This window comes from Pseudocercospora fijiensis (assembly GCF_000340215.1).
Source record: "Pseudocercospora fijiensis CIRAD86 unplaced genomic scaffold MYCFIscaffold_3, whole genome shotgun sequence".
NCBI lineage: Eukaryota > Fungi > Ascomycota > Dothideomycetes > Mycosphaerellales > Mycosphaerellaceae > Pseudocercospora > Pseudocercospora fijiensis.
This window is the reverse complement of record NW_006921534.1, coordinates 1,927,761-1,953,252: the sequence shown is the minus strand read 5'-3', so window position 1 is coordinate 1,953,252 and position 25,492 is coordinate 1,927,761. Positions and strand designations below refer to the sequence as shown.

The following is a 25,492-nucleotide window of genomic DNA, read 5'->3' as shown; positions in this document are numbered from 1 at the left end:
TCCATATCAACGAAGGCGCCGTCATCGTAGTCGTAGTCGTCGGCCATTTTGCAGGTGTTATACGCGTGTGCAGAATCAGGTGTGGAGGAGAACAAAGAAAGCCGGCGATGCTGATGCCGTCCACTCCGCTTTCGTCGGCCACCTCAAGACGCCGGGGTCGACGGCTACGTGCATGCGATATCAAGCATTCGGGAAATGCGAGCGTAGGTAAGGCGAAGGGGTGCCAGGTGTTGGTGGTTCGTTGTTGGTGGTGGTGGTGGTGGTGGTGGTGGTGGTAGGCACGGGGCACGAGGCTCTCTTCTGACGCGTTTCATCGATCGGCGAAGTTCTGTGCACTCCGCTGGTCAAGTCGTTGTCGTTGTGCTCTGCTCTTGAACGAGTGGTCGTAGTTGGAAACGGGGGACACGCCAAGGAGACGGAAGTGCGTGCGTAGATTACATGTACATACTGTAGCATTGCCTGCACTGCAGGCGTGTCGATGTATGTAGCATGTACTTAACTCCTCACAACGTCTCGCCCGTGCTTTGCTCTGCGTCTTGGCGAACCGTTCATGTGCGGCGGGGCTCATGTGGGCTGACATCACGCGCTCTGTACACAGCATATCGATCTGCTACTGTACCGTGTACGAGCCTGCAATTATCAATATCAATAGCCATCTTCACCTCGCCGTCCATACCGCATTCCACCTTGGCATAACGCTCCGATACAGCATCGCGGAATGCGAGACACGCACGTGAAAGAGGGTCCCCGGTCCACTTTTTCCAAACCTTCTCCCTCCTCCGCGTTGCGGCCAGCATCGGCTTTGCCAGCGTTTGTTTGTTATTAGACTTCAGTAATAGCACCTCACACTCTTGTTACATTATTGTCACGCGAAACATGAATCGAAGATTTCCGTTCAGTGCGCTCGCCCTCTCGGAATCATGAAGTCAACCGTGGCAAGGACCCGCGTCCTGCGACCCACAACCAATGCTGTCCGGGCGAAGCGAGGGAGAAGACTGCAATCAACAGACGTCCAACAACAGCCACTGAAGTCCATCCTTATTGCCAATCGAGGCGAGATTGCACTGCGCGTGGGACGAACAGCCTCGCAATATGGCATACGTACGACAACCTTATACACAGATCCAGATCGCCTCAGTCAGCATGCTCTATCATCTCCATTTGCCATCAATTTAGGCTCCACCGACCAGTACCTGAATGGCACTCGGATCATCGAGGTTGCGAAGCAAAACGGCTGCCACGCCATACATCCTGGATATGGCTTCCTATCCGAGAATGCTGCTTTTGCGAAAGCCTGTACGGACGCTGGCGTCAAGTTCATTGGTCCGCCCTGGAAAGCAATAGAAGCCATGGGTGACAAGTCGCGGAGTAAGGAGATCATGACTGAAGCCGGCGTACCCTGTATCCCTGGTTACCATGGCTCAAATCAAGATCCGAAATATCTGGAGCAAGAGGCAGGGAAGATCGGCTATCCGGTATTGCTTAAGGCTGTGAAGGGTGGCGGCGGCAAGGGCATGCGTATCGTGATGCAGCCCGGGGAGTTCCACCAGCAGCTTGATTCTGCTAAAAGCGAGGCCAGGAGTAGTTTTGGTGATGACATTATGCTAGTCGAGAAGTACATCACCACACCTCGACATATCGAAGTCCAGGTCTTTGCTGATCAACACGGCAACTGCGTGGCACTTGGTGAGAGGGACTGTAGTATACAGCGACGACATCAGAAGATCTTGGAGGAAAGCCCGGCACCGAACCTTGACGAGGCCATCCGCCAAGACCTGTGGGAGAAGGCTAGGCAGGCTGCTCTGGCAGTTAGTTACGAAGGCGCAGGCACAGTGGAGTTCATCTTCGATAACGATAGCGGCCAATTCTTCTTCATGGAAATGAATACGAGATTACAGGTCGAACATCCTGTGACAGAAATGGTGACGGGCGAGGATCTTGTCAGATGGCAGATCATTATTGCAGAAGGCGGCAAGCTACCTCTTACTCAAGCAGAGGTGGAAGAGCGCATCAAGAGTCGTGGTCATGCTATCGAAGCACGAATATACGCCGAGGATCCCAGCATGAACTTCATTCCTTCCACCGGCAAGCTCCTACACTTACGAACGCCGACTGAGACAGCGGATGTACGAATCGATGCTGGATTCGTGCAGGGTGACGAGGTTTCATCACACTATGACCCCATGATCGCCAAGCTCATTGTGTCCGGACCAGACAGAACAGCATGCTTACAGAATATGGTCGCTGCTCTCGAGCAATACGAGGTAGCAGGGCCAATCACAAACATCGAATTCGTCAAGAAATGCTGTGAAAGTCCTGACTTCATCGCCGGAAATGTCGAGACAGGATACATCCCAAAACATCACGACGAACTATTTGCACCAACACCAATCTCGAACGAAGTGTGGGCCCAAGCAGCAATAGGTCTCTATAAAGCCGAACGAATCAAAATTTCCAGTCCGCCGATCCAGCCACTCCAAACAATTGGCTTCGGCTACGCTCTACAACCTCGCGAATTCCACCTTGTCCAGAGCAGTACCGATCCTCAAAAGGCCCACGAACCAGTGCCAGTCCAGGTTTTGCAGGTCGCGCCTCAAACCTATGCCATTACTGTCGAGGGAGAAACATACTCCACCACATCGTCCTACGACGCAACCACAAAAGTCCTTACATCCTTCTACCCTCACACGCGCCTCTCAACTACTCTAATCTCCGACCCAGAATCTAATCAGCTCACTCTGTTTCAGCAAGGTCGACAGTATCGTCTTCATCTCGTCGAGCCGTCATTCCTGAAATCTGTCCTTGGCAAGAAGGGTCTCGCGAATTCCGTCGTAGCACCCATGCCGTGCAAAGTTCTCAGAGTTGAAGTCGAAGCTGGCCAAGAAGTCAAGAAGAACCAGGCCCTAGTCGTGATAGAGAGTATGAAGATGGAGACTGTGATCCGAAGTCCGCAGGATGGGAAGGTTAGTAAAATCGTGCATAAAGCGGGAGATATGTGCAAGGCTGGGACTGCGCTGGTTGAGTTCGAGGGTAGCGAGGGCTGAATGGGTAGTTTTGAGAGCATTTAATGCCCTTAAAGAAATGGGCGATGCACTGCTACTGGAATTGGAACAGCTCGAGCAAAAATCTCTATCCGCAGCTGAATTGGAGGCAAACGCCGCTCACTCCGAAGTAAGCGGCGTGTGACTCCACCAAGCCGCGGATATGCCGACCATTCTGTTCAGCACCGCTTCCTGAATTACCTCACGAGGCTGAGCGCTTATGAGCAAGGCATTTACTACAGACCCGAACTCCTCCAGATTTCAAGACGTACAAGCCGTTCTCAGTCATCGCATGCAGCATGAGGTCGATCCATTATAGTCATGTGCCATATACATACAAGCAAACTGTGGTTGAAGCAGTGCCTACTAATCCTTTCTGATCGCAACCATCGCAATCAGCTCTGTTATGACACTATGGCAGACCATTGAACCGCTCAATGACCTTCAAGATTCGATCTACGGCTCCCTAAAACATCTCATCTACCTATCTTGACCCTGCGCAGTCACATCTGGAACAATCTCGATCTTGTCCATACCTTCTCACTATAACACGAACTCGATATGGACACAAGGCGTGATCAGCGAAGGCTCTTCCTAGTTCCCCAGAATCTGAGGGTCTGGAGTTAGGAGCAGGATACAGGACAGAGCTTCGGTGCATAGGCAGTCTATATTTCGGTGAAGTGAGGTATCAGCTGATGCTATGGAGGAGGCCACCTGGGCCCCGAAAGGCACGAGCGCTTCTGATGTTCCTTGATATCCGAGCCCTTAGTATTTGAGATATCGTATAGTGTAGATTGAACACGCGCTGAGCCTTCTATGACAAGTGAGGTGAGATATAGTCTGAGGTCCTCGGCGCGGTGACTTGATACCTTGTAGAGATCATTTCGATAGTGGATTCGATATGTTCAAACGACTTCTTTTGGCTTAACATCTCCCTCCTTCCCTTTCTCAATTTCCAAACCATTCTCATCAGCACCTAATTCTTGTCCAATCTTCAACGCGTCAGGATGCCCCTATACGCCTTTTCCATTCTTTCCACTTGAGCTTCACTTGGCCCTTTGCACCCTCTCAAGCCAAGTATCATGAGATTCATTTGGCGATAACTCTACCTGCCTGTCCTTGCCTCTTGTTTGCGGACCTAGCGGCAGGCATTCGTATGTTGATCGCGGCCCACTCGTGGGAAAAACGTCGTCTTCTGTGCTAGAACTACATCGCGTATCTCATAGGAGCATCCGGTGATGCAGAGTATGTATCGATGTAGGCATTGGATATATTGACGGTTGATGGTAAGTCGAGTGTGGTGGGTGGAAGGAGAAGCCTCGGACTTGGCGAAACTGGCCATGCTCATCTCACCGCGTCTTGGTCGGTCTCGACCGTGGTCTGACCGTCTACATAGATGACATCGGTTATTCACATCCGAACGCTGAGCTTTGCGTGTGTTCGCAGCCGTCGATCCAACGCCATGAACCCCGCCCTTCCTGCTCGTTGTTGACGCATCCCGGCCAAGGTCAACCAGCCGATCCGGATACGTCTGTAGTAGCCACTGCGGCTTCTACCGGATCGGAGGTCGGCGCATGCTGAGAATCCGTTTCTACTGCCAACCCCTAGCAAAACCGTAATCTACGTGATGTTGTCGCGTCGCGCAGGGTAGGGGTAGTATCAGACCTTACTGTCGCTAAAAATAAAGCTAAAGAGATAGCGTAGAAACAGTAGTATAGACTAAAGTTAGGTATTACTAGTTTATACCGCAGTAGATAGACATATAGACTTATTTACGCTTCTTGCTAGACCTTACCGTCGCCGGCGCCTTCCGCTTGCCTAAGGCAGAGATAGAGGCAAAGTCGTAAGAGATAGTTATATTAAAGGAGATAGATTATAAAGGCTATAAAGATAGACCTATTACTACGCCTATCTATATAGAGGGCGGAGGCTCGTATAGATTACGCTATAGAGCGACCTACGCCTCCGGTATCGCTAGTTATATAGCAGCTAGTATAGTAGACTCGATCTCTAAGGCCGCTAGCGCTCTTAAGGTAGTCGCTAAGATATCTATTACCTCTACTATCGCCTCTTCTATACCTACCTTACGAACCTTACTATATAACCCCTCCTTTTTAACTATCGCCTTACTCTTACCTTTACGGGACTTCTTAGTCGATAGACTAGCGATTTAGCTAAGATTAACGCAGTATTAACTTAATAGTACCCTAGTAGGCAGCGGCTATTACGATAGTTATAAAGGAGGTATATTTAGTAGCAATTCGAGGCTAAAGTAATCTTCTATAGCGAGGCGCGCGGCTTTAGTGCATTAAGGTCTACTTATATCGTTAAGTCGCTTAATAAAGCGCTTCTAGTCTCGTTGTCGGTCTTTAAATAGCACCTAGTTATCGGCGTAGCGCTGTTTAATAGTATATATCTAGCGGCGGATGTCGTCGCTATACTCGTATACGCGCTCGCGGTATAAGAAGTTAGGTACACTCGGCGTACTAATATCGTCGTAGAGCTCTTTAATAGCGTAGGAAGTCGTTACTCGGTTATAGATTAAGAAGCCGCCGCTGTTATCGTATTTAGCGTCTTTAAACATAAATAGCTAGCGCTAAAAGTCGTAGTCTTAGATTATATTCTAACTAAGTTAGAAATAGTAGTACTATAGGTTAGCGTAGGCGACTTAGTATTATAGATAGAATCTATACTCGCACGTTGTCTCGTTACTAAGTAAGCGCGCTACGACAAAGTTAGGTTAAGTGCCCTTCTAGTATTGCTTACTAATTAGCTGTTGTAACCGCTATAGAAACTCTAGTAACTAACGCTTTAATAGCTCGTTATCGCTAGTAGCGAGAGGGTAAAGTTTGCTATCCTTACTCTTAGTATAATTAAGTAAGCGTTAGTTGTATTTGCAGTCCTTTACCTCTACGTATATTGCTATACTATTATTAGCTAGTAACCGGCCCTATACACCTAGGCTGAGTTTTAAGCCTATATAAGAGGCCTTCTTCTACATTATAGATAGAGCACTAACCTCGTATAGCACATTGTTTACGTTACGCTTCTATAATGCCTATGTTGCAGGGCTCTAGTTATTAGCCTAAGTAACCGTCTTGTTATCCTATTATGCTAAATATAGCTGCCTATATTACTATAGGTTATGTTACCCTCGGTAGCCTATACTATTACTATAGGTAGTAGTAGTAGTTTTAGTTTCCGTCCTTTATTAGAGCCGAAGGTAGGGCTATCTCTTTATATCTAACAGGTTCGGGTATATTGAAGGTAGTCTCTAGGCACGAATAGCTATAACTAAAGCGAGAGCACGATAAGAGCCTACGATACGGACGATACCGAAGTATCTTAAGGGGCTATTACGACAAGCAGAGAAACCTCTTAACGAGGGTATCGCTTTAACCCCGAAAAGCTACAAACCCTTAGGACTGTTACAGCTTAGAGCCTAGTCTATAGCTATAGCTAGCTTCTAAGGACTCGGCTCCGGGTCGAAGACCTATTTAGTACCGCTTGCTCGAGATAAGCCCCGCCTAAGGAGAAGATAGACTAATTACCTATCGGCCTTACTTAGTTTGCTAAGACTATTAATTGATAGCAAATACGGATTGCAGGTCGGATAGCCGGGGAGTCCCCTATTAATCGGGTAGGGCGTCCCTAGATTCGCAGCCTCGCTTAGATAGTGCTTAGCCTTCTACTAGAAAAAGAAGGCTACCGCCCCTCCCCCCCCGCCTAGCTAAAGGAGATACGAGCTAGTTTCTAGGATCTAGGAGTGAATAGAGATTGCAGTCTCTCCCTCCGAGCGGCTTTTGTCTAAAATCTACTAAACTAAGCTCCTAGAGGTAGTTAGGCGACCTTAGGAGGCTAAATCCTAATACTACCCTAGGGGTAATACTAGGAGAAACAGCCTAACATACTACTCTCTCGTATAGCAATATCACAACAAACTAAATAGACTAAAGTTACTAAAAACACATTTATATAGCATTCTATTTCAACTTTATATAGTATTCTATTTTAACTATTTCAACTATTTTATAACAATCGAATAAGCTCTAGCTCTAGCGAAAACGAACATCGAGAATTAGCGGAATCCTCTAAATCCGAAAACGCCCCTAATCCTATTAACGAAGAAATTAGGCGGCGACTAGTTAATATAAGTAAGCCTCCTACGCCCTCTACGCTAGAGGCGCTCTATACTATCCTTATAAAAATAATAGAGAAGCAAACTAAGCTTCTCCGTTAAAACAAGCGTCGCCCGCTAGAGCTAGGGAGTAGGGCAAATCCCCTATTCGAAGGGTAGAACGCTATAGCACATATTAAGCGCTTTAAGGAAGGCTTAGTTAATTACGAGCTCGACAGAGAATCCGACTAGTATAAGATTCGGTCCTTTACGAGGACTACCTCCTCTAAGCTTTACCGAACCCTTAAAACCCTAGTTAGCTACCTAGAAAAGGACGACAAGTCTAATGCTAACTAGGAGACCTTTAAGATAGCCTTTATAAGGGAGTATCGGGAGCGCGATAGCCGTCGTATTAAAGGCAGTCGTACGTAGCTCGAGTCCCTCTGCTTAGTAAGGCGCACTAAGGATAACGACCTAAAGAGATATATCCGCGAGTTTATCGAGTTAGCGGATAGCATCGAACAGAGTAACCTCGAAAACTCTTAGAGAACAAGGCTGCTCCTCTAGGGGTTGCCGTAGCCTATAGCTTAGCGTATCTTCCGTCGCTATAAGCTTAGCGAGGCCGATCCTAAGAGCTTTAGGAAGTATAAAGAGGTCCTAGTGTGTGTTAAGGCCGACATTAATAGCGCAGCCAATACGAGGAAGTTTATCTACGGCGAAGACCGGAATAACCTAGCGTAGGTTAGGAAAGAAGCCTTAGTAAGCAAGGGACCTAAGTTCCTTCCTAAATCGCAAAGTAGTCCTAAGACTGTAACTCCTACTATTACTAAGCACTCTTAGGATATCGCGGACTTAGCTAAATCCCTAGCCTAGCTAAACCTAAATGCGAAAGCATTATAGCGAGTTAGGGAGGTTATTAATGCTACTATACTAGGCGATATACTACTAGTCTACTAGGTTTCAGATCCTAACTACCCTAAAGCCCCTTTAGTAGATGTCTACGCTATACGGAAGATCTATTCTAACTTGGATAGTAAGTGCTAGATATGTAGCGGGTTCAAACATATCTAATCGTCCTACCCTATCTAGAAAGAGCTTCTTAAAAGGAAGCTTATTATGCAAGTGAATAGCCGATTCTACTATATAGACACCGGCGATAAGATTGATTTCGAATAGGATCGGAGAGCCCCGAAGCTGCCTTAGCTAAAGACCCTTCTAGAAAAGAAGTATAGCGGTAAGATCGAGTTTAAGGACACTAGGAACAGTACCCTCGCCGCTATTGCTAAACGAGAAACTTAGAAGGTTAGGGCAAAACAGGTTAAGGAGCGGAGCAGTAATAGTACTACTAAGCCTATTAAGGTTAACTTTGTTTCTTAGGATCCGGACGCAGTTACTAATGTTTACGCGGTTACTAAGAATAGTGTAGATGTCTACGCTACTATACGGTCTTAGACCTAGTCCTAAAGCAAGGGCAAGAGCCCTTAGAACCCTACTCGCCCTAGTGCGGCAGCCCCTACTAGGGTACTAAAGAATAAGGCGGCCGACAAAGCTAAGCAATAGCGAGAGTTAACCGCTAAAACTAAGACTCTCTAGACAGCTATAGACCGTACTACCCGATCTAGCACCGTATCTAGCACCGCACCTAGTACCCTACCTATAGAGAGCCTAGTCGTCCTAGAGACTCTAGAGGTCGATATAGAGGATGTTGCTACCGATATTAGTAGTACCCTAGGCCTAGCTAACCTACCGGCCTATAAGCGAAAGTCATCCGATCTAAAGAGCTTTCGCTTTAATAGGTATATAAAAAAGTATAGTACTAGCCTAGCTAACTCCTTAGATACAAAGGCAAACGCTCTCTTCTAGGCTTTATAGTTCCTAGACCTTAAGTCTAATATGTCTATAGGGGAGCTACTAGCATACGGTTTGCCTACTAACCTATTCTAGAGCCGAATCCCTAACGATACTACCTTTATAAAGGATCTCGCTGCCCTCCGACGAAAATAGGGACGAGAAGACTATATCGACGTCTCTTCCCTATAGTTCCTTCCTAAATTTTCAGGTGCCTAAGAGTTAGTAGAAGGCGAATCGGTAACCTACGAGAACTAAGAGACTATCGATAATACTAACGAAGAGGGAGTTAAGGAGATAGGCTAAGGGGATAGTAATAATCCCGACCCTACTCTAGTTTTAGTTTCTATTAAAGCTGTCCGATTTACTAGCTAATAAATCGGTCGAGTAGGACCTCCTCAACCTAAGGAACTTTACTCTATCCCTAATAATGTAGACCTTTCCGCAGTTACCCGTTTCTTCGCCGTCGTCTCTACTATCTATATTTAGGTTACTATCGGGAGCTATAGTTAATAGATGCTAGCAATGCTTAATAATGGTTCGGAGTTACTTATTATAAGTAAGCGTTAGGCTAAATAACTTAGGCTACCGATAAATAGAGACATTTCCCTCGGTATATAGGGAGTAAATAGGGAGGTTGCGCTAGTAGGTGCTTACTATAATATTATAGTAGACGCCTTCGGCATATGCTTTTCCTTTACCTTCTAGATTGCCGCCGACCTAAACACGCTAATTATTCTAGGTCGACTATAGTCTCGCATAACCCGAGGTGTCTAGCGCAATTGCGACGATAGCTCCTAGGAGGGAACTATTACTAACTAGAAGGGCAACCGAGTCGTGTTTACTAGTTATGTCGGAAATACTAGCTACAAGTCCTACGAGGATATCCTTGCTGCTTCTAGACGGTCTTCGGGAAACGCTACGGCGCGGTTATAAGACCGGCAATCTACGCTATAAGTTAGTATAGCTTTAATAGGTTATATCCGGAAGTGCGCCGCTCCGTGCGTTAAGGCAAGTTTCTAGGTTCTATACTAAGAAGATAAATGCTCGAAGCGATAGCGAGTATAACACCGCGACTACCTAATGCCCAAGTTAAGGTAATAATGCTGTCGCAAGTATTATTACCGGAGGCGGGTCTACCCGAACTAACTAATTAGAGCGCGAGTCTAATGCTACCCCGGGGGTGTTATTACGAATCTAACGTTTTCGCCGGCGTTATAAATTAGGACTACTAGCTATACACCTATCGACTTAAGGAAACTTCTAAAGAAGTTTACGCGCTGTTTTATTGCGCTAATCTCTAAGCCTAACGATAAAGAGAGAGAGCTCGGGTTCGGCAATCGATTAGTATCTATACCCTATATAAGAGGGTAGCTAATAAGGTCAAGCCCGTAAAAGGCAGCGTATACATTACCGATAGGTCCAATCCTAGCGGGAATCCTAACTAGCGATAAAAGTGTCTTAATTGGGAAGCAACATTGCTACTTAGGGATAGTCCGTACGATTAGAGATACATTACTAAAAAGTTCTCTACTATTCCTAGGGGTTTAAGGCTAATACCGGAGAGGCTTGCGAAAATCAAACCTAGTATAGAGCTTTCGGATCTTAAACTTGACCTGCTGTATAAGCTTCTATATAATCGCGAAGCCGTATTAGCATATAATTTCACTTACCTAGGCAGAATTAACCCGGAGGTTGCCCCTCTATAGAAGATCCGAACGATCGAATATAAGCCTTAGGCCTATCTAGGTTTTAAGCTAAACCTAAGCCTACGAGGTATAGTTAAGGACATAATACGACAGCGTATAAAGGCTAGCACCTTAGAGCCTTCCTATGCCTCGTATCGTAATCTATACTTCCTAGTTTAGAAGAAGACAGCTCCTAAGGAGCTAAAGAAGTACCGCCTAATTAACGCTATATAAAAGTTTAACGTAGTTACGATTAGAGATACTAACCTTCCTCCGGAGACTAATAGGTTCTCGGAAGCCTTTGCTAACTATATTGTAGCCTTACTAGTTGACGTTTTCTCGGGCTACGACTAGATTCCTCTTTACCCTAATAGCCGCGACCTTACTAGTTTCGAGACACCTCTTAGATTGTATAGACAAACTACCCTTCCCTAAGGGGCAACCAACTTAGTAGCCTAGTTCGTTCGCATTATAAACTAAGTCCTCGCGGCCTATATCTCCTATATAGCGATACCTTTCCTCGACGACATCGGTATTAAAGGCCCTAAAACTAGGTACGACAATAAAGAAGTAGAGCCTAGCATCCGTAGGTTCTTTCTCGAATATATCTAGAACCTCGATAGCGTCCTCTACGACCTAGAACGAGCTAATCTAACGGTGTATAGGGAGAAGCTTCAGCTCCTATACAAACGAATAAACATTGTCGGGTTTGTAACCGATGAAAACGGCCGCTATCCTAATAATATACGGGTCCTAAAGATAGTATCCTAGCCGGATCCTACCTATTAGAAGGATGTCCGAACCTAGCTTAGAGTAGTCTCCTACTTCCGTATCTAGGTCGAGAACTTTGCATTAGTGTACAAGCCCTTATACGCCTTACTTAAGAAGGATGCTAAGTTCGAATAGACCCCCGTTTACTAAGCGGCTAAAGACAAGGTAACTAAGGCACTCGTTAGCGTACCTACACTTACGTCTATTAACTACTTAGAGGGAGCGGGTTTAATTATTGTTGCTATCGACTCGAGCGGGGAAGGCTATAGCGAGATACTAATATAGTATAACCGTAAGGAGCTATCCTTGCGTTATCCTATTAGGTACGACTCCGGGCTATAGAAACCGATCGAGGCCCGATACGATACTAGCAAGCGAGAATGCCTTAGAGTCTACAAGGCTCTAAAGAAGTTCCGGCTATAGCTCTTTAGTATATTCTTTCGTCTAGAAATCGATGCTTAGACGCTAGTCTATTAGCTTAACCGTATAGCCTCCGACCTGCCTAACTCTACGATAGCTCGGTAGGTTGCCTAGATCTATTTGTTTAACTTCGACGTCTTCTACGTTCCTAGGAAGAAGCATACTAGACCGGATAGCCTTTCTAGGAGGCCTGCTATAGAAGAGGACATTGCCGAAATAATAGAAGAAGAAGATATCGACGCGGTTATTAACTGCACCTTCTTCGCTACCTTCTATATTAATGCTATACTAGCGATCGCTAGGCCTACTACTAACGACTAACCTAGCAACTAACCTAGTAACTAGCCCGACGAGAACCCTACTACTAACGATAACGACTAGGCTAAAGCTAAGGCGGATAAACTAGAGAGGGATAATATCCTTAATAGGGTCTACTCCGACGACTCCTATTACATCGCCTACTTCCTAACCTATACGAAGAAAGCGCCTAGCCTATTAAAGAGTTAATACCGTCGGGTTATTCGCTATTCTCGACGATTCCTAGTTAAAGATCGAATCCTTTAGCGACAAGCGATAGTTAATGTACCTCTCTAGCGTATTATTAACGACCTAGCAGCCCGATAAGAGATCCTTCGTTCTGTTTACGATAAGCTCGGCTACCGGGCGGCGGAGGGCACCTTCGATATCCTTCGTCGGCGGTACTAGTAGGATAGCGTATAGGCTAATATCTCTCGCTACTATAAGAGCTGTCCTAAGTGCAACTTTAGGAATAGCTACCGTCGGCTAGGCGAGCTACGTATCCCCGCTACCTAATTAGTTAGTAAGCGATAGTACGGCGATAGGGTTTATCTAAGCCGGAACAATAGCCTCTATATTATTCGGGAAGGACTTTCTCGATAGCCGGAGGCCTATTATTTCTATAAGGGCTGCGGTACTATTAATGCTCGTAATATAGCTACCTTCCTATTTAAGGATCTGTTTTGCCGCTAGGGAACGCCTTACGAGATTATCTTAGACAACGCTACGAACAATATAGCTAAAGAAGTTTAAGCGCTGCTTGTTTCGTATAGGGCGAAAAACGTTCGTATCTCCCCGTACTATCCCTAGTCGAATGCTATCGTTAAGCGTAGCTATCGGTCTTTAATTAATGCCCTATCTAAGATAACTAATAGAGGGGACAGGTCCGTTCCTATCTCTACCCGCGTTCTAGCCCTTCTCTAGGCGGATCGAACTACTATTATCGACACGACTAGACTTACGCTAGTAGAGCTTATAATTAGGAGGGACGCCGTTCTTCCTATTAAGTTGTCCTATCGCACGCATAGCGTTTACGATTAGGGGTCTATTCGTACTAGAGCGGATCTCCTTACCCTACGCGCTAAGGCTCTTAAGGACATAACTACTACTTCTTAGGAGAGACTTGCTCGATAACGGCGCCTTCGTAAAGAGGCTAAGCAGTATTTTGATAACTATAATGCTATTAATTAGGAGCCTCTAAAGGTTAGCGATATAGTTCTCCTATACCGGTCCGAGTTAGAGTATAGTTACTCCTATAAGCTAGCCTTTAAATAGAAAGGGCCTTATAGAGTATAGGAGGTCCTTTACGATAGTTCTACGTACCGACTTTAGGAACTTAATAGTACTACCTTAAAGCACTCGCACCCCCGGGCTAACCTAAAAAAGATCGTCGAATTAAGAGAGCCTACCCGCCCTCCCCCGACCGAGGAGGAAGTTAATGCCTCTACAGACCCTCTACCGACCTTAGATACCTATCGAGAGGAGGATCCTACCGCGATTATAGATCCTATTCTGCCCGATAACTATACGCATCCCTAGATACATCTTAGTAAGCCATTAGGAATAACTTATAAACAAAGGGAGGGTTATATACGTATTAATTGCGCGTAGAGCATTTCCGATGTTAATTCCGATAGTAAACTAGACTTCTAGCTATCTAACTCTAACTCTAAGGAGGAGCTCGACTAGTCTAGCGACGAAGACCGCCTAGAATCATAGCTAGATCCCGAGACTGAATAATTGCTTATCTTTCCCTGCCTCTACTACGTTGTTTTCCTTACCTTCTCCGCGCTATTAATATAGTACCGCCCTATAGCTTTAGTCCTTACTACTTGTTCCTACGGATGTTAATGCTTATAGTTGCTACCCTCTTTTGCTTTTACTTTGTCTATTGTATTGCTCTTTTGCCTTCGAGATGTTGCTATAACTTTATTCCTTTGCTCTTGTTTTTCCTTAGATAGAACTGTACGAGGCGTGTTTTCCTAATAATACCCCGGGGGTAGCATTAGGAAGATAGCCGAACCTAACCCCTCTACCCTTCTAGGACTACTTCCCTCTAGATTCCTAGACTCTAGCAACCTTCCTTAAGTAATAACGACAACAAGATACTCTACTAGAGACTGTTCCTGCCCTAATTAGCACTAGTTACGCAGGACACTAAGAAAGGGAGGTTCCCTATCCCTCTCCCTTCCTAGCTCTTAGATAGATACAGTAACCTAGGCCTATAGCCTCTAAGAATAGGGACCTTAGGCTATTAAGCTTAGTGTTTAGAAGAAGGAAGAAGGTAAACGCATAGACTACCCTTATGTACTTACTAATATAGAAGGTAATACTGTATCTATAACGGTAGTGCTATAGGCTAATATACCGACGAATTAGCTACGCTAGGCCTAGGCGACTTGCTTCTCGCTACCGAGCATCTCTAGAGAAAAGCTAATACTACCCCGGGGGTGTTATTAGTCCCGCTAGCTTTACTACTATAGATTTCTACTAAGGACTCGAACTAACTAGTTATATTTCGAGTGCGCGAGAATCTACGATAGCTAAAGGTTAATAAAGGCGCGTAGTCGCTACTAGCAATTAGCTAGATCGATTGTTAAACTTTAGCCTACCCTAATAATAAAGAAGTCTCGCATATAGCTTTACTTTTATATATAGCCGTTATCCGTTTGCTTTACTAGCGCGGAACATACGGACTACGTTACCTTCGCACTATATTTAAAGCGAGCTTCCTAAGCTCCTTCTTCTACTCGGTTACTAACTAACTCGCTACCGCCTAAGACCCCTCTTCTATCTAAACCCTTTAATTATTATTGTTAAGCAACGAACACACTTTGCAAACTCGTTTCTAAACCGCCTCGGTCGACTATGTCTTCCGGCGCCCCGAATCCGCTAGGCGCTAGTAGTAGCAACGACCTACCTACCCCTATTAACCTAAGCCTAGCTACCCTAGTCCCGATCGAAGCCCTATCCGACAGCGCCTTAGCTACTATAACCAGCCTCGAGCACTGCTTCTAGATCGTTACCGCCCTTAAAGACCCTTAAGAGAAGATCTAGAACGCTCGTATCCTACTACGTATTATTAATAAGAACATTAAGAAGGCTGCTATCTTAGTTACGTACGGTATAAACAACTTGCGTTAGTCTATCGGTAAGCGTATCTTTAAGCGCGAGGTTCTTAACGATATAGATATCGAACAAGCCTTTCCTATCGTCTATAGCCTCGAGACGGCCGGCACCTAAATTCGTTTGCGCTTTAAGACCCTCGACTAGGCCTTCGAATATTAGGGGGGACTAAGTAGTCTTCCGAAGAGCCTTATTAACTTCGCCTACGGTAGATAAGAGCGTGCTAAGCAGGTCTCTTCGTTCGTTAACAAGTATAAGGTCCGTCGTTAAGGCGCCGAGCATCTTTCCTATACTATAATCTATCGCGTATCTACCGCTAGCAAGAAGGTAGGTAAGTAGTTACTTAACCTATCCTTTGCGCTTAACGACTTTACGATAGCCTACTAGAAGAAGCACTACGATGCGATTGTCTAGGTCGATCTTAACGTATAAACAACTAAGGATCTACTAAAAGAGAAGGGCTGTCGCATTAATAGTGCAGGCTTTATTGTTAAGGGTTAAGAGGCTCCGATCGTTAATATCCTTAAACGTAAGGCTCTTCGCCTAGAGACCGAGGCCGATACGGCTGCTAGTCTTACGCTCGCTATAGAAATGTAGGCTAAGGATCGTCGCTCGACCTATAACCGTAAGGTCTCTTAAGAAGTTTAAGACGAGCGCGCTAAGGCCGAAGCAGCGCGCAAGAAGGCATTGCATACTCGCTAGGCCCTCCGTAAGGCTACTAAGAAATACAGCGCTCCTTCTAGTACCGACTATAGTACTAACTATAGTACTAACTATAGTAACTCGGATGTTAATATACTAGATATACTACTAGAAGATGTCTCCTCCGAAGGCTCCTTTAGCGAGCGTAGAAATAGAGGCCTCTCGCCGATCCTATTAACTAAGAATATTTGTAGTTCTTATAAGGGCGACTCTATCGCGTACCTTATTACCGACATCGATATAGTTCCTAAAGCCGTAATAGGCGAAGCCCCTACCGCCCTCTCTATTTATTAATAGCTCGACGACCTTAGCAAGCTAGGAGAAGAGCCGTTCTCTATATATACTAACTATATTAAGAAGGCCGCTAAGGTCTATAGTCTCTATACTAGTGCTAAGGCGAGTGTCCTCGTCGGTCGCCTATTAAAGATTAGTCGCGAGGTTCCTAATTAAGACGCCTTCGCTACCCTTAAGGCTAATTAGGCCTATACTAACTAGTTTCCTAGACGCCCTATTGCCGCCCCGATATCTCTAGGACTCTACGCGTTCAACCCTACTAGTACTATTACTCGCGCCCTTACGCTAACGGATCGCTAGAGCAAGTTCGTTACCGGTATTCTTAGCTAAGGCACCTCCTTCGATCGCTTTCGCTAGACTAGTAATACTATCTTCCCTTAAGTCTTTAGTTAGTTATAAGAGCCTCGTAGAGCATATCTTCCTTTCCTTATCGACCTAATATAGGAAGAGTTTAAGATATACCTTTAGTATATGCGTAACATACCTAAGTCTAAGCAAGGAGGCCGCAATGCCCTTTAAACTTATAGTATAAGCAACTAAATCGTCCGCTAGTACCCTGCCCTATAGCTCTTAGCTATCGCCCTTCGACCTAATTACGTATACGAGCTTATCTCCGTCCCTAAGCCTACTAAGTTCTTTAAGGTTAGCGGTACTTACGAAAACTGTCCTTCTAAGGAGTCTGCTCGTCTCGGACAAGATATAGTTAAGCTCGTAGCTAGCGAGGGTGCTAGTTACCTACGCATTAAGGTCTGTCTTATATCTAAGGATAAGACTAGCTACTCTACTATTATCGAAGGTATATATCAGCCCGAGGTCTTTGCGAACTAGGTTAAGAAGCTTAAGGCTCGTAGCCTAGTCCCGCTAAGCAAGATCGGCAAGCTTACTAATAAGCACCTTACTAGCGACGACCTCGACCGTATGTTCGATAGTTAGCCTAATAGTAAGGGGCGTAAAGCGGAGTAGATCCTTAACCCTCTAAAGGAGTGCGAGGTCTCTATTCAGATACTATACCTACTATATAGTAATCTAAAGACTAAGAGCAACCGTATATTAATTAACCTAGGCTACTCTCGCGTTATTAATAGCACTAAGGCTAAGGGTTACGAGAACTTAATAGTCTCCTAGGTTGCTAAAGCGCACCGCAATCTAACCGCCCTCCCGGCCTCTAACTCCTTCGTGCTATTCGCTTTCCCTACGGCGATCTTAGTCGAAGGCCTTAGCTACATCTCCGACGCTCTAGTTAGTAGGATTCCTTAGTCAAGTTACGTTATTTAGAACGAAGTTAAATAGATCCTCTAGCTTAATAACGAGGGACTTAAGGAATATCTATACAATTAGGAGAATGCTACGACGGAAAAGGCTATTAACCTCCTCGTTAATTAAGCTTTCTACGAGGGATAGTACTTCGGTGCTAACAGCTTCAACGTATACGGAGGAGATTTCGAGAGCCGACTAGTAGATAAGGTTATTGCTAGTAAGGATTACGGTACATTAAAGCAGCAGTAAGTTAGCGTAGTAGATTAAATGCTTAGGAAGTTGTTTTTACATATTAATAGAATCTAGGAACAATGCTACCCCGGGGGTGTTATTACGGAGTTTCTAAAAAATAGCCTTAGCTAAGATGCCTAAGGTGCCCTATATAACTGTTTCTTTGTTTTAAGCGCGCAATATAAAGCGTATCTAGTTAGACACGAAGAAAGGGAGGGATATTAGCTAGTAACCGGCCCTATACACCTAGGCTGAGTTTTAAGCCTATATAAGAGGCCTCCTTCTATATTATAGATAGAGCACCAACCTCGTATAGCACATTGTTTACGTCACGCTTCTATAATGCCTATATTGCAGGGCTCTAGTTATCAGCCTAAGCAACCGTCTTGTTATCCTATTATACTAAACATAGCTGCCTATATTGCTATAGGTTATATTACCCTCGGTAGCCTATACCATTACTGCAGGTAGTAGTAGTAGTTTTAGTTTCCGTTCTTTACTATAGAGGGTATATTCGCTAGCTATTTGCGCCTTGTTCTCGTACTTGTATTTATTATAATAGCTATATCCTTAAAGGGATATATTCGCTTAATTTAAAAGAAGGGATCGTACGAGCGAAATAGTAGCGAACAATTAGAGACGAAGGGAAGACAGTTAAGAAGGAAGGGAGGACGAATAGAAAGCACTATATACTAGGGTAGAGGAGGTGCTAAAGGCGGAAGATAGAAGAACCCCTAAGAGGGCATATAGGATAATAATCTTAGAACTCCTTAGAGGACTAAAAGCAATCTATAACTAGGTAAGCTACGTAATTACAAAGGTAGCTAATATAGTCGTAGCAAAGATTACGAAGAAACAATAGGAGACAAGCCTAAACTACCGTACCTAGGCAGTAGTAGCTAGTTAGGAGGCGCTAAAACCCCCGAGGACAGTAGTTAGAGTCTATATTACGGACCTATAGGAGCAAAAGGAAATCTAAGGACTTATAGGGAAAGAGATTATAGAAAGAATTGCAGTTAAAGAGGTAATTAGGGCTAGGAACGAAGGTAAAGGGGTAATTAAGCTGTTTATAGTATAAGAGCAGGACAAAAAGAAGCTAGAAACACAAAAAGAATAGACAACTAAGATAGGGAAAACAGCAAAGGTCTCCTAATAGCAATTCATAATTATAGCCTATAGTATAATAAGAAGCTTTAAGGAAGAACAGGATATCGAGAGCCTATAGAGACAAAACTAAGCTACATACCTAGGCCTAAAGATTACAAAAGTAGCATAGATTAAAAGGAAAATCGAAGAGACTAAGAAGCAGTCTTCCCTAATTATCTAGGTAGAGAGTATAGAGCAAGCTAATATAGTGCTAGACTAGGGGTTGTTCTAGGACTTTAAAAGATTAGAAATAGAGATATATAGAAGCAACTATAGGATAATGCAGTACTTTAAATGTTAATACTATAGACACTTAGCAGCTAAGTATATAAAGACAACTAACACCTGCTCCTATTGTATAGGGGATTACTAGGTTAAAGAATGCAAAGCATATAAGGGAGAAGCAAGATATATATACTATACTAAAAGACACCCCTCTTAGGCGAAGGAATGCCTAGTAAGAATACAGGCAGCTAGGAAGGTAAAGGAAGCTAGAATCAACATACTAAAAAGATACATAACAAGCTAGGGCAGCTAGGTATAGAAGCAACCTAGCTAAGTGCTACAAAAGAGGTCTAGGCAAGATAATAGGTTTACATTTAGGGCCTTACTAGTACAAGAGAGTTACTAGTAACTAGGGAGACTAAGATACCTTAATATTGTAGGAAAGGAAGCAGGGCAGACAAAGCTTAGTCAAATATTAGTCTAAAGTAAGGGAAGACTAAAGGAAAACTTATAGGGAAATAATATAGATAAAACCTAATAAACATTGCAACATTACTAAACATTATATAGTACAATGTTAATAAGAGCAAAGACAAGGTATAGAGGAGCTTCCTTTAAGCACTAAACCTAAAAGAACATCACATTATTGCAATCTAAGAGCCCTAGCTTAACCTATATATAAAGAGACTAGTAATAGTTAAAGACCCTAGATACTACCTAATTATTTACAACTAGGGAGCCCTAAGGATATACATCTATATTAGTAAGGAGATAGATACAGAAACCTAGCAGGCTATACTATAGGAGGATAGGGACCTAACATTAGTCTAAGTAGAGACATCCTAAGGTATACTCTAAGTCTACTATATATACAACCTACTACTAGACTTAAGAAGCAGTACTTAACTAAAAACCCTAGAAAGACTACCTAGAGTTATCTAGGGGAACACCTACTAAATCCTACTTAGGGATTTCAACCTCTACTACCCCCTCTAGGGCTTAGACTTTACCCTAGCTTACTACTTCCTAGTAGGAAGACTAATTAACATATTAGAGAGGGAAGGAATAGAAATTGTTACCCTAAAAGGACTAATTACCTAGGAGGCAAGAGGAAGCAGCAGCACACTAGACCTATACTTTGCATTATATTAGATTAGGAACAGGATTACAAGATACAGGGTTAACTAGGAACTAGAAGAATTATTAGACTACTTCCCGGTATAGATTAAGCTAAATGACAAATGTCTAAGCTAATTAGGAAAGGGAACTAGAGGAGAAGCTTAACTAGAAAGGTACCTAATAGGGTAGGATTAGCCTTTAGGGAGGAACTAGAAAGGGACCTAAAACTAGAGGAACTCTTAACAAAGCACCTACTAAGGCTAGAGGACATTAACAAGGCAGTAGAAGAACTAATAGGAATCCTAAAACAGGTAGCTAGAAAGCATACCCTAGCAAAGAAACATTCACTATACTAGCAACTATACTAGACTAGTAAGTGTATAAGGAAGGTTAAAGCAGCAAGGAAGGCTAGGAGGCAGTAGATATAAACCTACACCTAGGAAGCATAGGACAACTATAACAAAGCCTACTAGGAAAAGAAGATCTAGATCAAGAAAGACAAGATACAAGAATAGAGATCTACAATAGGAATAATTATAAAGAAACTAGAGGAGATATAGAGGATAGCTAAATAGGTAAGGAGACCTAAATAGGACAAGGATATGCTACTACAATTCCCGGATATTATAGACTAATAAGGACAAATATAGACTATAATAGAAGGGAAAGCAAGAGCCCTAGGCTAACACTTCTTCTATAGAAAAGTACAAGCAGACCTATTAGATATAAAGGAGAAAGAACAAGAGACTCTACTACTAGGTATACTAAGAGACACCTAGGTCAAACCCGAAACTATTAAAAGGATCCTAAAGAAAATTCTAGGCAACAAGGCACTAGGAGAAGACAAGATCTATAACAAACTTCTAAAAGTATATAGGAAGGGGCTAGCCCTAGCACTAGCTAATATCTTTTTATAAAGCCTAGCACTAGGACACTACCTAAGACTATTTAGGAAGTCCCTAATAGTAGTGCTAAGGAAGCCCTAGAAGGAAGACTATATACAGCTTAAGGCCTATAGACTAATAGCCCTACTTAATATAATAGGCAAGGTGCTAGAAAAAATTGTCGCTAAAAGGCTAACAACCTTTGCCGAGGAAAGGAACATCCTTTCTAAAGGCTAGATAGGAGGAAGAAAGAAGAGGTCAACACTAATAGCTATAGAACTAATTATAGAATAGATTAAGCATATCTAGTATTATAGTCAAAACTAGGTAGCAACCCTCCTCTCCCTTAACATCTTAGGAGCCTTTAACAATATCTCTTATAAAAGGCTCCTATATATACTTAAACAGAAAGCTATACTAAACTAGATAGTCTAATTCATCTAGTCCTTCCTATAGGAAAGATCAACACAGCTTATTCTAGGCAAATTTAAATCAGACCTAATACTAACTAAAAAGGGAATCCCCTAAGGATTAACACTCTCCCTAATCCTCTTCCTTATCTTTATAGTAGACCTACTCCTACTCCTAGAATTAAAAAACATATTAGTATTAGGGTTTATAGATGATACAAATATCCTAGCCTAGTCTAAGACAATAGAAACCAACTGCAAGATCCTAGAAGAGAAGCACTAAGAGTATAAAAAATAGGCAAGGAGGCATAAAGCAAAATTCGCCCTAGAAAAGTACTAGCTTATCTACTTTAGTAAGGCTAAATCAACCTATAATATAAAGCAATCAATTACTATTTAAGGCTTTGAAACCTAACTATTAGCAGAGCTTAGGGTACTAGGGATCTAGCTAGATCTAAAACTAAATTAGGGACTATAAGTAAAGAAGGCAAAGCAGAGGGCAGATACTAATATACAATCTATTAATAGGCTTATAGCCTCTATATAGGGGGCTACATTCGAGAAAGCCAAAGTTATATACAAAGCAATTGTCAAGCTAGCAATACTATATAGAGCACAGATATAGACAGCCTAGGAGAAAACACTAAAGAGGATTAAGCAACCAGTTAGCAGGTCCTAAACCTAAAGCCTAAAGAAAATCCTAGGAGCATATAAAACTATACTAATAAGGGTAGTAGAAATGGAATTAGGAATCCTACTAGTCAAACAATACTTCAAGGGACTAAGACACTAATATATAGCAAAGACAATAGAATACCTAGCCTAATAGACTATCTAAAAGGCACTAGATAAGATAAAAGCCTAGTATATTAGGACTAGGAGGCGAGACAGACTATAAATAACTCCCTAGAAAGTTAAAGACCTAGAGCAATATAGAGTCTTAACAAGAGAAATGCTAGAGAAAGAGCTTTAGGGACTAAATATAAGGCTAAAGGAAGACAAGCTAAAGGGAGAGAAACAAAGCCTAGTAGAATCAATTACTAGACACCTATAGGAGCAGGAATAGAACAAAACATAAGTCAGACTAGGAACCCTAAAGGTACTAATCAAATTTAGTTAATATAACTACTAGCTCTATAAGGACCTAAACAGGGCCGAGGCAAGCCTAGCTATCTAAATCAGATCTAAACACATTAGACTTAGATCTTACCTATTTAGAAGAAACGTCCTAGGAATTAAAAGCAGGGCTTACTAATATAGCTACTAATCTTAGAACCCTAAGTATATACTACTAGTCTGCCCTTAATAGTTAGAAGGTAGAAGTAATTAGAGACTAAAAGCAATAGAAAGGGAATACGATAAGCTAATCTAGAGCAAGGAAGACCTAAAGAGGATAGTAAAGTAGATTATTAAATAGGGATTCGTACAACAATTCGCACTAGTAAGGGAAACTAAGGAGTAGATAAGAAGGAGGGAAGAAGAGGGGGAAAGAAGGGTAGGGTAGTAGGCAAGGTAGTTAGAGGGTAATAACTATAACACTAGTATACCCTAGAGGAAGGAAAACAAGGAAACGAGGAAGATTAACACTTATAAATAGGACCGGAGGGAGGTTTTTACTAACTAAGTTAGTTTCCTACCTAAAACAATACATAGAAACAGACCTACATAGGCCGAAAGGCACTACAACAGGCAAATGAAATATCTATCTATCTATCTATTTATTTATTATAACAACCTTCGAGGGCATTAGTGTCTTTTACCTATATAAGAATAGCAGAGTCTATACGATAATAGAGCGCCTAGTAGCGAATATTATCTTTTAGCTCCTTTGTAATATATTCTAACCTCTCGTTAAACTTATAGTCCTTTAGAAGGCTTAGAATAGCGCTTTATAGGCTATCTATATAACTAGCGACGGAGTGCCTAAATTTAACGGCGGAATAGAGGTAATAGCGTACCTTCTTAGCTAATTTACCGCTAAAGTAGCGCTTAATAGATCGTAGGAGATAAACGTAGTAGAGGAGATAGTCGGTTTAATACGGAGGTTCGAAGTTATCGTCGTCGGACTCGGAGTCCTCGATTTTAGTAGCTTCTATAGCTATTTCCGCGGTGTTCTCGTCCGCCGGCAATGCTAGAGGCTATATTAATCGAATAGCGCGTCTCTCGGCTACTAAGTTGTTAGTAAGGAAGAATCGTAGTCTATAACTACGGCGGCCGCTAGACTATCGGATAATCTGTTTAAGGCACGCTAACACGATATCGCTATTATTAGTAATACTTAGAAAGTGCGTAATAGGTCGCTAGAGGCCGTTCTCGTCGCGTACTATTATAGTATATAAGAACTAGCTAAGGTAGTTAGTTTTATAAGTCGCGTCTATTAGTAAGAGCTATCTACGCTATACGAGTAGCGCGAGTCGGTCTTTATAGACCTAAACTGTCGTATATGTTCGCTTCTTATCGATAGCGCGTATTGCTAATATATTAGCGGCGTAGAAGTTGTCTAGAAAAGAAGAATTAGCTGTTTTGTTTTAGTTTCTAAAATGTAAACAAGTCGGAGGTTCGGTGTTCCTCGCTAAGCCGCGCTAGAAGCCCGGCCCGCCTCGGATTATTAGAATTAATTAGCTAATTTAATAATTATATAGAGTAAGCGGCTTTATCCGAGAATTCTAGGAACTCCGAGCTTTAGTTTTTTTGCTAACCGAATAGCGGAGACCTAAAGAATTTAGTCGCCTAGATAGCTCTCGAATTCGAGACGAATTCGAGAAAGAATCCGTAGATCTAATTAGCTGCTCGGAATACGGCGAGCGTAACCGAGCAGCTCGCAATACTAATTCTAACCTTATCTTATCTACTTTATCCTATCGACTTACTTTCTCTTAGCTATAACAATAGCTCTTCTTGCTAGTCCTACTATATACTAACCTATCTACTAAGCCTCGTATCTCGATATACCTTGCGGAAAGCCTTACTAGCGTTATTGCAATATTTCCTAGTTAAATATGCGCCGCCGGCGGCGAGGAAGACTTCGTAGGCTCTAGAGTCGTATTGTATAGTAATAGTATTATATACTACGCTTAGTTTATATCCTTTATATGCCTATAGTCTAACCGCCTTTATTAAAGCGTCGTATCGCTTCTATAGGTCAAATCGCCGTATAGTATAGTAATTAGTATACTAAGTAGCGTTATTGCGGCGTACCTTAATACTAATAACTTCTAGGTCCCCTCGCTCTCTAACTTGCTCGATAAACACTACCTTTATCGTTACCTAATAACTATACGCCTTCGCAATCTTCTTCGGTACTAGCTTCTTACTATATCCCTTCGTCGTACGCTACTTTCCGCTACTATTCCGATACGTCTAAAACTCTACTAATAACTCCGTCGATAGCTCGCGCCGACTATCCTTATAATACTAAAAGTTAGACTAATATAGTATTAATTAGCGCTACGCGTCGATCGTAAATATTAGCTTAGTAGGCAATTTAATTATCGCTTAGTACTAGCGTAGGAGGTCGTTAGGCGCGTCGAGTATAGCGTAGATACCTTAAATAACTTCGATACGCCTTCTATGCGTAGATCTACGCCTACGAGGCGCCTCGCCGCTATTCTCCTTATCCGCGGACTACTCTTCGTCTAATAACTTATCTACTTCGACGCGCGCTATCGCCTATAGTAGAAGATATATAAATTCCGCTAGCAGTAGTAGTAGTAGTAGTAGTAGTAGTAGCGGCGGTATAGTATACGTAGTATTAAACTCCTAAAGAGCGGTAAGGGCATTAATGCTTATAAGGTTAGCTATTTTAATAGAAAGTAAGAGTAGTAGATCCTAAATCGATAGCGGCGATAGTAAGGTCGATAAAAACAGGCGACAGCGAGGTAGATAAACAAGGAAAACAACTAAGAACGCGTTCATA

At 43.0% G+C, this 25,492-nt stretch overlaps 2 protein-coding genes across 2 annotated transcripts; one reads left to right on the top strand and one right to left on the bottom strand.

The window, feature by feature from the left end:
* Window positions 1-674: 674 nt before the first annotated feature.
* Window positions 675-3,288, top strand: MYCFIDRAFT_214613 (uncharacterized protein). Its single transcript, XM_007926523.1, has one exon. It carries the CDS (start codon window positions 921-923, stop codon window positions 3,042-3,044), a length of 2,124 nt encoding a protein of 707 aa, XP_007924714.1. The 5' UTR covers window positions 675-920; the 3' UTR covers window positions 3,045-3,288.
* Window positions 3,289-3,521: 233 nt separating this feature from the next.
* MYCFIDRAFT_173143 (uncharacterized protein) lies at window positions 3,522-14,602 on the bottom strand (the record flags this gene model as incomplete). The annotated part of the gene is made up of 9 exons (XM_007926522.1): window positions 3,522-3,550; window positions 3,594-3,658; window positions 3,685-3,805; window positions 3,844-3,910; window positions 3,953-4,054; window positions 4,081-4,146; window positions 4,216-4,429; window positions 4,456-4,661; window positions 14,582-14,602. The coding sequence occupies 9 exons, from the start codon at window positions 14,600-14,602 to the stop codon at window positions 3,522-3,524; spliced, it is 891 nt and encodes a 296-aa protein (XP_007924713.1).
* Window positions 14,603-25,492: the final 10,890 nt, after the last annotated feature.